The sequence below is a fragment of the Heliangelus exortis genome, chromosome Z (genome assembly GCF_036169615.1).
Source record: "Heliangelus exortis chromosome Z, bHelExo1.hap1, whole genome shotgun sequence".
Lineage (NCBI taxonomy): Eukaryota > Metazoa > Chordata > Aves > Apodiformes > Trochilidae > Heliangelus > Heliangelus exortis.
The window spans coordinates 38,818,406-38,831,984 of record NC_092454.1 but is presented as its reverse complement, the minus strand read 5'-3'; the positions used below and the strand labels follow the sequence as shown (position 1 = coordinate 38,831,984).

The window sequence follows — 13,579 nt, the reverse complement described above, 5'->3', positions numbered from 1 at the left end:
TTGTGGGTAAGATACTTACCCAAAACCTATGTTACCTCAAAAGTTCTTTGAGCTCTCACTCTCTTAGAAACTTGAGAGAAAATAGATGTTATCTGACTGACAGGGCTGATTCAAATGTTAGCACTACTACTAATTGTAAAATTATGTAAGTTTTGTGTCTGTAATTTTATTGATTTAGTGGCATATGTTATTATCTTGAAATGAGTCATTTATATGTCCTGCATGCTGTCTTGAAATGAACCTTACAATTGTAACATGTGACCTCTATCTCTGTGATAGTGTATCGTTTCTTGGTTGTATATACCAGATGAAGACAGAATAACAGATCTGTCTGGAAAATATGCCTCATGCAGTGACAACTCAGGCAGACCCTGAGATGATGTAAATTGGCATAAGTTCATGGATATTTCATATCAGTTGAAGACCTGGCCATGTGCACAGGGTTTTTGAAATGATAAAATGATATGGGTGTAGTGTGCATGAAAATATTTACTTTAGCAGCAAAAGTAATCAGGACACAGAAGCAAAGAAGTGACACTGAAATCTCTGGAGACTCCTTTACTACCCAAACATTGGGCAGAATTTCCTCATACCCCATAATCTTGATGATTTTTTTGTGCTTGTACTACTTGCCAAATTCAGAACAAAGTTCACATGAGTAAAACTTTTATTTTTAAAAATTTAAAAATAAAACTAGGTGCAAAGTGTAGAGTGGATTCAGAGATGAGGAAGGTAGAGGGCTTAGTGTCAAATTGAAAGTACCAATGCATGAGGCCTGCTGAGAGGAGTGAGAAGAAAGGTTCTGGAAGTGAAAAACCTCATTACAATTGTGAAAAGGATGAGTAAGAGGTGCTAGACCTCTTATTCTCCCTTTTGAGAGTTCTCAAGAGGAAAGTGATGGAGTGAAGGGTGTGGTAATAAATGGGGACCATGTTCTCTGAAGTACTCATTGGAATATGTTTTGAGGAACAAATCTATTGAATATTTATCAAGCTGTGCACTTCCAGTCCGACAACTTACAAATTACAGTTTAACTGATGCCCGTAGACAAAACATCTTCATGAACTGAGCTTCTCCTGTAGAAACCTGCACAGCTGAGGCAGCTGGAATAGAACTTAATCTACAAAAGCCTACTGAATCAATGGCTTGGGCACCCGCCTGGAAAGGTGCTACTTGCCATGAAGCCCCTAATAGTCCTGTACTTTCCATCAATAAAGACCTGTAAATGTCTTATTATTATCTGCTTTGAGCATTTGTAGCTCTGGACTATAAGAAGCATTCTTTGCATCAACACAGTCTGTCACCTGTCTGTGAGCCAGGACCAATCTGGTAATCATGATTTCTAGGCTGCTCGCCATTCTGTTCATTGTCCCATTTTATCCCCATATTTCTTGAACTAGTTTTCCAAATTTAAATTTAGTATTCCTCTTGGACTGTTGCTGGTGCTCAGTGGAGAGTGCAGATTATTTCACATACGTTGCAGACAGTATTCCTGTTTATCTCACAACAGTGTGAGAAAATTACCAGTTTGTCTTGTGCTATTTGCTGTGCTTAGCATGGAATAACATTTAAAGGAAATATTAGACTGGTTCTGTAGCCTTGGCATTAGTAAAGTCCAATTCCCTATGCTTGCTGAAGGAAATATGTTTTTTGTTCTTCCTGGCATTTTACCATATGATATCAAGAGGCAGAAATGGATATATAGTACCATGTCATTTGAAGTGTATATACAGTATTTAAATATTTCACTTCTTGCCTCATTTGATGTACTAATTTGCAGTAAAGGCCAATTAGACAAGTCCTTCAGATGATCCATGAGACAGATAGTCTTTAGTGTCTGCCAGAAATTAAGACACTTATCTTTCTATTGTAGTTTTTGCTAATAATTGCTTTTCTCTTGTGTAAAAGAGGAGAGTGTCATATTTGAAAACTGCTTTCTTTAGAGAGACTGTATTTTGTTACTATGGATTACAGATAGATATGAGAGTTAAAAATCTTCTTACTTCAGATTTTAAAATGTGTTGTTCCCACTCTGCATATCATTAAAAGAAAACACTAGCATTCATAAAGGTTCTTTGGCTGTGTTCCTTGTGTACCATCTTCCATGATGTCTATATATCAATTCAATTATTGAAAATAACAGTGGAGAAATATTAAAATTGATAAACACTGATCCTTCAGAGTACATTAGAAACTGTTATAATTACATGGTACTTCTAATATATGTGTGGATACGGCTTGCTTCTGTTTGTAATTGTGTCAGCTTCTTTCAGAATATGCAATATATTTCCACAAATGGATCCCCTAGTAATGTTGCTGAATTGGACTGAATGCAGACACATGGAAATGAGCATAGGAAGGAGCTAATAAATTTTAAAGACTTGCTTGCTTGTCAGCAGCATACCTTTTTTTTGGTTTTTTTTTTCCCTTTTTTTTTCTTTTCTTTTCTTTTCTTTTTTCCTTTTTCTTTTTTCCATTCTGTGCTGCATATTGATATGATTAGGGCTCTGCTTGCTTTTGGCTTTCTGCCCTTAAGTAAGGTAAAAATAAATCCTTGATAGCTATGGTTTGTTCCCAGGTGCCTTCCGTCAAACCTCAAATGGAACAATTTTCTTGATGAGAATGAGCTGTGACAGCAACAGGGTCACTCAGATGCTGACATATGTTGTCTAAATGTCAGTGTCCAAATTTTCTTGAAGTGTTCTAGTAGCAAGTGCTGGATCTATCCTGTCTCCCTTTAGAGCACCTCTGAGATTCAGGAGGAAGGAGTGGAGTATACATAGGCTAATGCTTTACCAGAAATGGCAGTTTTCTTGTCCACAGCTAAGAAAGCCGCGTTGTACCCTGAGATTTGGTTGTCTTTAAACAAAGGGATAATGTCTCTAACTTAAAAAATAGAAAATGTCATTATCTCCTTCCCTTACAATCACTTTATTTTGAGTTCATTGATTATTTAATGTTTCTTTTAGATCTGGAAAAATGGTATTTGGACCAGCAAACCTGGGAGAAGGTGCAATAAGAAACTTCATCACAAAACATCGCTGTAACTCTTGCTGCAGGAGACTGAAACTTCCTGGTATGCAAAGTAAAGATTAATTTTAATCTGTGTATAGCTATATAACTGCAAGAAGGTAAGAGCTTAGGTATTCTATAAAAATAAAATGTCAAATCCTGTTGAGCTGAAAGTTTATATCGGGCACCCTTTCTCTGTGCAAAGGCAAATATGAGAACATTGCTTTTACACCTTGTTTTATTGCCCAAAAACTGTGGGGTTGGAGCCTATCAGCCTGATGTTAGCATTCAGTACAAAATTTTCTACCCACTGGATCTCTGCAAAATGGATTTCTCCTCCTTTTTCCATGGTCACGACTACTCATAACATCAGCAGTAATTTTTAGAATGAGAAAGAGTACTGCTCTAAATATTGGTAGAGGATTATCTTGATAAAAACACTGGAGGATCCTGGCATAGGATCCTATACACTCAGCCCTTACTATTACTTAGTTGGCTTGCCTGTTGTTCATACTAGATTTGGTAGAATGTGCTTCTGTTTGCTATGAGGCAGATGAAAGACTCAGAGCCAAAACCGGTTGCTATTCTGGATTAATTTCCACTCACACATTTTTTTCTATGGGAAAGATCCTTCATTTCAGTGCCTACATTGAGTAATAATTGCTGTTCGGTTCTGAAATAGAAACTGCAGTGTTACCGTTTTTGATTGTTTGTGGCTGTGGCATCTACAGGCAATAGAGGGGAAAATATGATAAATTAATAGGGAAGGTTTGTTTGTGTCAGCTCACACCATTTTGGATTCCCCCAGAGGTAACTCATCTGCCTCGCTCTGATTGCCCTGCTGCAGCTTTTTTTCCTCCTGGAAACACCTAAGAAACTCCACCAGTACCTGAGTTGGACACTGCCAGGCATGTATGTGCTTTTCAAGCATTTACTTGGCTGTATTGTTGAATTTATTTTCTTACCATAGATTTGAGAAGAAGTGACCTCACACTGGAAAAGTTCAGTCCAGCCTTCGAAACAGAAATGGAGACAAGCACCAGCAGAGCTGATGATGCAGATGAGCCTTTGGAGTATGACACAAGGTTGTGAACTGGTGGCTGTGAAGCCAGCCCATCTGCCTGCCTGCTCAAAACCTCAAAACCCCACCTCTTACCACTGCCGTGGGTCAGTCCAGAAGAACAAAAGGCAGCAGTTGTCTGCTCTTGAGAGACTCTGTAGGCAAGGAATAAATAAAAAACCACCACCTTTACTTACTTCCTATCAGTACTATTGTGCTGGCTTTTCTTGAACAGTTCGGTGAAATGCCAAGAGCAGATCACACCCTGAGTTAGAGCAGCTGTCTCAGCATTGCCTTTTTTTTTTTTTTAAACGTGGATTGTGATTACAAACTGTTCCTTCTAGGAAAGTAACTGTGACAAGAATATTTCCAAGGGGGAATAATTTGATGTTTCTCTATCTGCCCTTTAGTAAATATTTAGTAAATAACTGCATGTATACACACATGCAAATTATTAATTTTCAGAGGCAGAGCCCACTCAGCCCTGTGTGTGCTTTTTCCTGGTCACAGGATGCTCTCCAAGAAATTGCAGAAATACTACTTTTTCTTTATTGTTGATTTTGATGCAGAAGCAAACCAAGAATGTACGAGTAATTAATCAGTGTTTTAAACAATAGTCTCAGATCTAGCAGGTACACTGAAAAATTTGGTGGGAGCTTCATCTCGAATTCTTTTCACATACCAAAATCAATGCAGGGTTAGTTTATTGGACATTTTGACTTAATGAAATTGAAAAGTCTATGATCTTTAAGACAAAAATAAAGAGTAACCTTGAATGTGACTCAGCTTTTAAGTGGACTATACTTTATAGTATTTTAACTTCAGAGAGTTTTAAAGTTTTAAAGTTAAAGAACGTTTAAACAATTGGCAACAAAGATTTTAAAAGTCACAAAGAACAACATGTTCAGTTTATTATTTAACTTCTTGTTGTTAATGTCCTGCTGTACACAGAATTTTGTCTAATAGTGGTACAATTATTTATATGCCTTTTTTGGAAGCAATTAAATTTATCAGAAGGCTTAACCTCTCTCAGAGATTGTTTAATTGAATTTCTACAGAATGATGGTGGATTTTGATCCCTTTGCTGGCAAGGTAGAATATCTGCTTCCAGTATTATCTTCAAATTTGGCTTTAGGGAAATATGTGGTTACATGCTTATGTATATGGTTTAAAGACAGCATTTTCCTTAAGGAGTCTCCAACTGTTAGTATGCCTTCAAATGTAGTTATGTTAAATGTGATGTAAATATGTCTTTAAAGCCAAAGACAGTTTAAGTTCTACCTTGATAATGTTCTTTCCCCCAGTCATTGCCAGGAATTCTGAACACAAACTTATTAGACACAAAAAATAAGCTCCACACTGGGCTAGGCATGAGTACCTTTTGTTTCTTTTTAAGTTTTGAGAATATGCACAAGTCGTACTTCATGTAATCTTTTCTTGACAGCCCTCATGTTGCCTTAAAGACTGAGTAGCTTCTGCACTTACAGCAATGCTTGTGAGAATTCTCTCTCTGAGTATATAGCTCAGTGTAGATTCATCTCACTTTGTTTTATGTACCCATGAAGGTTCATACTACCTTCCCCTCAAACAGACAATCACTGCAAGATGCTAGTCTCTGTTAAAATATAGTTGATTTAAACATGAATGTTTAATTTTTCTCGGTGTGGATTATTCTTCTGATGAAACAAGAAAAGGGAGGATTTGAAATTGTTCCATTATATGCTTACATCCTAGCTCTAATTTTTCCATGCATTGAGACATTAAGTTGAAAAAGTTGAGTGATTCTGCTGGTTAATTGGTTTTGTTTCATTTTTATGCACTTTTCTGGGAGGGCTGATTCACATTTCACTAAACTGTAAACTTGGGTAAAGACCTTCCCGTCTCCAACACTGTAGAAGAGCAGTAATACATTATAATTAAAGTAGTTTGAAAAATTTATTTTTGTTTCTTTTGAGTCCTTCATATCTTTCTTGCTACAAATTCTGTGCCTTCTTTAGATTGTCTTTGGATGTCTAAGCATTGACCTTAGACTGAAGCCCTTGCCCATTGAAAACATGAAAAAAACAGAGCAGCTTTTAATGGGAACAGCAATAAGGCCCATACCAAAAATATGGTGCATGTGGAATGAAACCATTTTCTCTAGTTGCTTGACAACTAATGTGGAAGAGGAAATGTTGCCTGTCAAATCATAGGGTTTTCTGATTATTAATTTCAATGGGGTTTTTTTGCTTAAAAGAACATTTGAGGGTTTATTTTATACTTCAAGGGAAAAAACCCTACTGCTTACTTTGCTTAGGCTAGTTGGGCAGTAAAGTTCTAAAAAAAAATTAAACCCAAAGTATTTATAAACTCAGATTTTAATATAAGCTTAAAAGAAGCTTACTTAGGAATTCAGCTGAGATTACTCAAAGCAAAATGTGTTCTGGTAGCTACTGCTTTGGAGATGTGGCTTACACATATGAAACATTCAGAAATTGCAAACCTTGTTTTCATAAAGGCTTTTTTCATTTCTTTGATTCCTCGTTGTGATTTATTTGGGGTTATTAATTTATTGTTACTGCAATAAAGACAGAAGGGAAATCACATCTCTATTTTCTAGAATGGATTTTTGTTTGTAGTGCTTTTGTCAATCTACTTCATACTGTTTGAGAAGAATAAAAAAACCATTTTCAAAATGTTTCTGTTCTTGATGGGTGTAGAATGAAATATGTTTCCAAGCATAAACTGAAAAAGATAGTGCTTGGTGGATGAAAAGTTCAACATAAGCCATCAGTGCACACTTGCAGCCCAGAAAGCCAACTGGATCCTGGGCTGCATCAAGAGCAGCATGGCCAGCAGGTCGAGAGAAATGATTCTCCCCCTCTGCTCTGCTCTCGTGAGACCCCACCTGGAGTACTGTGCCCAGCTCTGGAGCCCCCATTACAAGAAAGACATGGATGTGCTGGAGTGTGTCCAGAGAAGGGCCACGAGGATGATCAGAGGGCTGGAGCACCTCTCCTGTGAAGGCAGACTGAGAGAGTTGGGGTTATTCAGTCTGGACAGGAGAAGGCTCCAGGAGACCTCATTGTAGCCTTCCAGTATCTGAAAGGGGCCTGCAGGAAAGCTGGTGAGGGACTTTATAGGATGCCAGGTAGTGATAGAGAGTGGATTCAAACTAGAGGAGGGTAGATTTACATTGGAAGTCAAGAAGTTCTTCACCATGAGGGTAGTGAGGCACTGGAAGAGGTTGCCCAGAGAGGTGGTGGAAGCCCCATCCCTGGAAGTTTTTAAGGTCAGGCTGCACGAGGCTCTGAGCAACCTGATCTAGTGGGAGGTGTCCCTGCCCATAGCAGGGGGGTTGGAACTGGAGGATCTTAATGGTCCCTTTCAACCCTGAATATTCTATGATTCTATGAGAGAAGAAGCCTAAAATGGATCTCAGATACCTTCTGTGAAACAATTTAGGGGACTGAGGAGAGAGACCCTAAATATAGAGGTTACCACTGCATAGCAACTGAGAGAGCAGGGGAGGGACAGAGTGGTCTTCAAAGACCCTATAACATCAAATAAAAGTGAGAGGTGGCCAAAGATTACACCTGTGCTTCTCTGGATTTAAGGCTGGTCTCAAGTTATCCTAAGGAAATGTGGTCTAGATTAACTCAGATGACCTCTTGGCACCAAAGAAGGCCAAGATGGCCTCAAATGATCATTTGTTTTAACTAATTGGAATTAAAGTTGATTGTAGGTTACTCCTGTGCAGGTTAATTGATTATGAATTTGAATGCAAATATGTTATGGAATGAAAACAAAGGCCTGGATATCTCTGGGCAATTTATTGGGTTTCAAACTGACCTTCAATGACCCCTCAGATCAAATGAGAGTAGCATTGACCTCTAAACAGATCTTCAGCTATCATGTTATCTGCAGGTTACCCCTTTTAGCTAATTTGCTAGCATGTTGATGACCCTCAGATGAGCCTTAGTGCTCAAACAAGGGCAAATTGGACTTCAAATGACACTCACAAGCAATTATAACTCATGTTTATCTGAACTGACCTGTGCCACAACCATTAGGGTTGACCTAAGATGACCCTGCAGGGAGAGTTGCATTTCAGATTGAACTCAGATGACCTCAGACAGGAAACAAAGGATGTGATTACCTTGTAATGACCTCTTGGCTCCAAATGAGGGCCTGTTTGACCTCAAATGACAAACCAAGCAATTAATTTGATCTCAAGTTTCCCTTAAGTAACCACTGAGCACTGAACAAAGGCAGCACCGACCTCCCATGAACCCTGACAGATTCTTTGGCTGACCTCAAATCCACCCTGGCTGGTTAATTGGATCTCAAGCTTAAATGGTTGCTCCTCCTCCAAAGGAGAAAAGTGTTGACCTTAAAGGACCCCTGTGGAGGAAATTGGATGTTGGGCTGTCCTTAGATGATACTAGGCTCTAAACAAGAATCTATCTGACCCTCAAACAATGCCTTATGTGTACCTGGGTTTCATGATGATTTCAGAAGACCCCAGCCTCAGACATGTTAATTGGACCTCATGTTGACCTCAGATGACCTTATGGCACTTATTGAGCCCTCAGGCTGACCTCAAATAATCTCCTTGAGTAGCTATGATGACCTCCAGTGATCACAGGCAGGTTAATTGACTTCCAGGTTAACCTCAAATGACCCCAAGCAGTACTTACTAGGATCTTATGTTCACCTCAGATGACATTTAGAGCCCTAGCTGTATCTCAAGTCGCTTTCAAGTGACCCCTAGGAGTGAAATGTGGGCTGGTGGCTGGCTTTAAGTGACTCTCAAATAGTTAAGTGGCTGTCAGATTGCTGTCAAATGACCACAGACTGCAAAAGTAGACCCAGTTGGCCTGAAATGACTTCTGGATAGCTAGATGGATTTTAGGTTTACTTCAAATGAGTCATAAATAGCACTCAGTAATTTTGGTGAACTCAGGTGATCACCTTGGCATCTAGTTACACCTGAAGCTAGCCCCAGAGAACCTCTGGCCAAAATATGAGGTCTGTTTTCACTTTGATTTTATACGAAGGATTTGATCTGCTAATGTAGATCTCATATTAATCCTGTGAAAATCACTCGAATGAAATTAGACTTTAAGTGATCCGTTAGGAAGGAGTTAAGGGATCTCTTTGACCTTATATGACTCTTTGACAGATAAATGGTTCTGAGTTTGACCTGAGATAACCTCTAGTCAGACAGTGAGAGTTGGATGACCTTGAATGACCTCTCTGAAGTTTATTGCATCTCACATTGACCTCAGATGATCTCTTTGGAGCAAATGACCACCAGGACTACCCTCAACTCATATATAGATATTTCAGTTTGTAAGTGCCCACTGAAGGTCATCTAGTTCTACAAAGCTGTTACAATTAGATCATGTTTCTCTTTCCCAGGTACATTTTGCTTTTTTTCTGGTAAAGGATATTTCACAACTTTCCTTGGCTACCCATTGCAGCATTCAGTCACTCCTGATTTTGTACTTTGAAAAAGGTTTTCCTGTATCTAATTGTAATTTGCTTTGTTTCTGTGTCCACCACATTTCTTGATGTGAAGCTCCTAGAAGGCCTCAGCTACATTTACTGCTGGTTTCCCTCCTGTCTCTTAATGTGTTTCTTGATGCCAACAGCTCTGATTGCCAGGCCATGGTGCAGTGATGAGGAAAGTCTAACATCAAGCCATGAAGCAGAGGCTGCAGGTTTGGGTCTATCCAGGCACAGAGCAGTTACAGGCAAAAAGCAAGAGACAGGATGCCTCAAAAGGCCCTTTGACACATGACTTTCCACAGTGATCTGATCTTAAGGAGAGCTGTACTGCAGCAGAGAAAATATAGCTTAACTACTTCAAGAAAGGGGGAGAGATTACCAAGCCTGCTGATCCATTAAGGGCCTGACACTCACTTTACCACAAAGGCACTCTGTTAGATCCTGCTAGCTGTTTTGTTCACTAAAAATGTAAAAACACATCCTTTTATTCACTAAAAACATCAGGTCCTTTTTTGCAAAGCTGCTTCTAGTCCAGCTGGCCTCCAGCCTGTACAGATGCATGGAGCTGGTCCATCCCATGTGCAGACCTTAGTAGCATTTACTATTGTCACACTTCACTATGTCACCCTTGTCTTCCAACTTGACTGTGTCTGTCAAATAGATGATGTAGCTACTTCTTGTCTCGGTTTGTTATCCTGCATTAATTTAAGAGCACACTGTCCAATCATGTGGGTTGTCCATCTGTAATTTTACTAAGTTCTGACAGACTTCATAGCAAATCTTGATCCGAACTTACCTGTTTCCCCAGAAATTTGAGCTGAGGCCATGCGACTCAGACTGGGACCTGTAGACGTGTAACAAATTGGAGTTATGGCCAACTTCAAATACCCTTTGAGTGACAAAAAAGGAGAGTTGTTTCCTGCAAGGGACCACAGTATGTCAAACTGAAGACAATAATTTACTTCAGGTGACCTCTGATCAACAAAATATGGGCAGCACTAAAGATGAAAGACCCTCTAACTGATAAATCAGTGTAATATTTGAGCTTCTTTGAGTATTGTATTTAAGAGGAAAGCATAAAGAGAGACCTCATGCTGGGCATGAACGCCAGGCTGCACTCAATATCAAATAACTGCTTCAAACAAAAAAGACAAAGTCTTTCCATTTCCATGGTCCATGTTCAACACAGCTCCATAATGCTTGACTGCAGCTGCCTGGTCGGTATACAAGTGTGGAAGAAAATGAGGAAATGACCTCTGTTTATCCCAAATAGCAAACTATTTTTCATAGTAGCTGCCCTTTACTGGTAGCTGTGTGGAGAACTGTACCAGTATGCTGCTTCAGAGAACTTTGGATCATGGAACTCTTCATTGTTTGACTTTCATCAGTCTCCTCAGCAGAAGACTGAGGTAGTATTTGATCTGACTGTACCTTTAAGTGTGAAAAATTTCATTTGCTTCATTTACCTCCATTACCAAGTGTGGATCATTTTTTGATCTCAGAGAAACCCTGAACAGCACAGGTAGTAGATAGATAGATAGATAGATAGATAGATAGATAGATAGATAGATATAGATAGATATCTATTGTGTCTGACCACCAGTCTGGAATGATAGTGAAATTATGCTGGCCTATTTGGCAGGTGGGTCTAACAGTATTTCTGCATAGCAAAATAGGGCAGAAGTTGTCCCTTTTTGGGCCCTGCACGTATTTCTTTGGTACCATCGACATTTGGATGTCTTGGTTCAGTGAGAGTAGGGTCAGCAATTGATATTTGGGCAGTAAACTAGGGCAGGCATTGACCTCCCTCTCCTTAGCACTGAGCAAAGAAGCCCTCAGAAGTTCCAGCAAGAAAAGTCTTTGTCACTTACGTGATCATTGTGAAGAAGTGATAGTTCATAGATGAATATAACTATTGAATTTTACCAGTATTTACTGAGTAGCAAATTGAGACAGGATTGAGTTTTTGTACTCATGACCCCTAAGCCCAAATATGTGATTTAGGATAGTATTTAGCTTCATTTATTCCTTGAATAATTAACTGAGGGAGGAACTGGACTCATACGACTCCCTTAAATTGGAGAAATAATTGTCCCTGTTGCATCCTAAGCAGTATAACAGTGCAGTGACGCCACTGTAGTCTGCACCCATAGGTTACCCTTTCTTGACTCCATTACAAGAGTCTGGGGCAGAATATAATCTCAGTTAATGCCTTTTCTCTCACATCTGAATTTTGAGACTTAAATTTGGCTCACATGCTGAGTTAATGACATCTGAATAGCAACCAGAGAGTGGTATCTACCTCAGGGGAGTTTGAGCACCACAGTATTTTGGACTTTATCCTCAGATTGCCACCACTAAGACATAAGTCAAGAAAATGACTTCTGAACAGGAATAGGAAGCTGGACCAGGCAGCTGCAATTCCCAAGCTCACCTGCTACCAGCTCTGTGGCGGGATGTCTGCTGGTTAATGTGGAATTCATAGAATCATAGAATTGGCTGGGTTGGAAGGGACCTCAGAGATCATCAAGTCCAACCCTTGATCCACTCCCGCTGCAGTTACCAGACCATGGCACTGAGTGTCACATCCAGTCTTTTTTTAAGTATCTCCAGGGATGGAGAATCCACCACTTCCCAGGGCAGCCCATTCCAATACCTGATCACCCTCTCTGCAAAGAAATTCTTTCTAATGTCCAACCTAAACCTCCCCCGGCACAACTTGAGACCGTGCCCTCTTGTCTTGCTGAGAGTTGCCTGGGAAAAGAGACCAACCCCCACCTGGCTACAACCTCCTTTCAGGGAGTTGTAGAGGGTGATGAGGTCTCCTCTGAGCCTCCTCTTCTCCAGGCTGAACAGCCCCAGCTCCCTCAGCCTCTCCTCATAGGATCTGTGCTGGAGTCCCTTCACCAGCCTAGTTGCCCTCCTTTGGACCTGCTCCAGGACCTTGATATCCTTCCTGAACTGAGGGGCCCAGAAATGGACATAGGACTCGAGGTGTGGCCTCACCAGGGCTGAGTACAGGGGCAGAATCACTTCCTTGGACCTGCTGGTGACGCTGTTCCTGATACAGGCCAGGATGCCATTGGCCTTCTTGGCTACCTGGGTACTGAATCTGCAACTCAACATTTCATTCTGCTGAGCTGAACATTCTCAAAATACCTTTCATTAGCCTATATTCCCCATTAAATACATCACTTTTACATCGTTCTTGTAAAAAATCAAGCCTAAGGGAATACCACGACTTTGCCATTGACTTCAGTGAAGCCACAATTGAAATCCAGACTTCAATGTCCTATTAAAATGTCTGTCTACCTAGTTGTCTGACCCTCTCCTTGAAACTCTACCAATGTTTCCCTCTTACCTAAGACCCACTTGGATATATAGCTTTTGAGTACAATCAGAACTATCAGAAAAATGCATTTTGTTCTGAAAAAAGAATTTCCCATAAGGACAGACATATCTAAACCAGCATGTGTTATTCTGTCCATCCCGCAATACAAAAGTATCAAAACTATTTGAGTGTTTAAAATCCCTCTTATTGTTTGTGTCCAACAGGCCATTCAGAATTGAGACTAAATCTTAATATATTAATGTCGTATTAGGTTTCCTACCAAGACAGGCTAGAAATTAACTTGATATTTGAAAGATGAAAGCATTTGCTGTGGACTTCTGCTCTTTTTGCATAGATCACTTACGCTCCTTTTGCATAAGGTAGATTTGCATAAAATCTACCTTACTTTCCATAAGGTAGATTCATCAGAGATAAATACAATATGATTATTTCTGGTAGGATCAGTGAGGCTTTCTACTTCTTGGTCCCTTAATTACATAGCAGGCGTAGTCTCTGCTGTCCAGATTTTGCCGGTGCCAGAGGTGATCTTTTGTCAGATGAAACTGACCATCTCTGTTTGTGTGGACCTACATGATTCTCTGGATTGTTTTGATTTCATAGTTAACCCACGTAACAAAACTTTTTTTATCGCTGTAACTTCTGCATGAGTGAAAATGTCCTTG

At 39.8% G+C, this 13,579-nt stretch overlaps 1 protein-coding gene across 4 annotated transcripts in view; it reads left to right on the top strand.

Moving 5' to 3' along the window:
- Positions 1–4,199, top strand: part of TRPM6 (transient receptor potential cation channel subfamily M member 6) — a 91,448-nt gene extending 87,249 nt beyond the window's left edge. For all 4 annotated transcript variants that reach the window (XM_071729895.1, XM_071729894.1, XM_071729893.1 and 1 more), the window contains 2 exons: positions 2,970–3,076; positions 3,983–4,199. In XM_071729895.1, the coding sequence (XP_071585996.1) occupies positions 2,970–3,076; positions 3,983–4,104 (229 nt within the window). In that variant the 3' untranslated portion in view covers positions 4,105–4,199. The remainder of the gene's footprint in view (positions 1–2,969; positions 3,077–3,982) is intronic.
- The last annotated feature ends 9,380 nt before the right edge of the window (positions 4,200–13,579 follow it).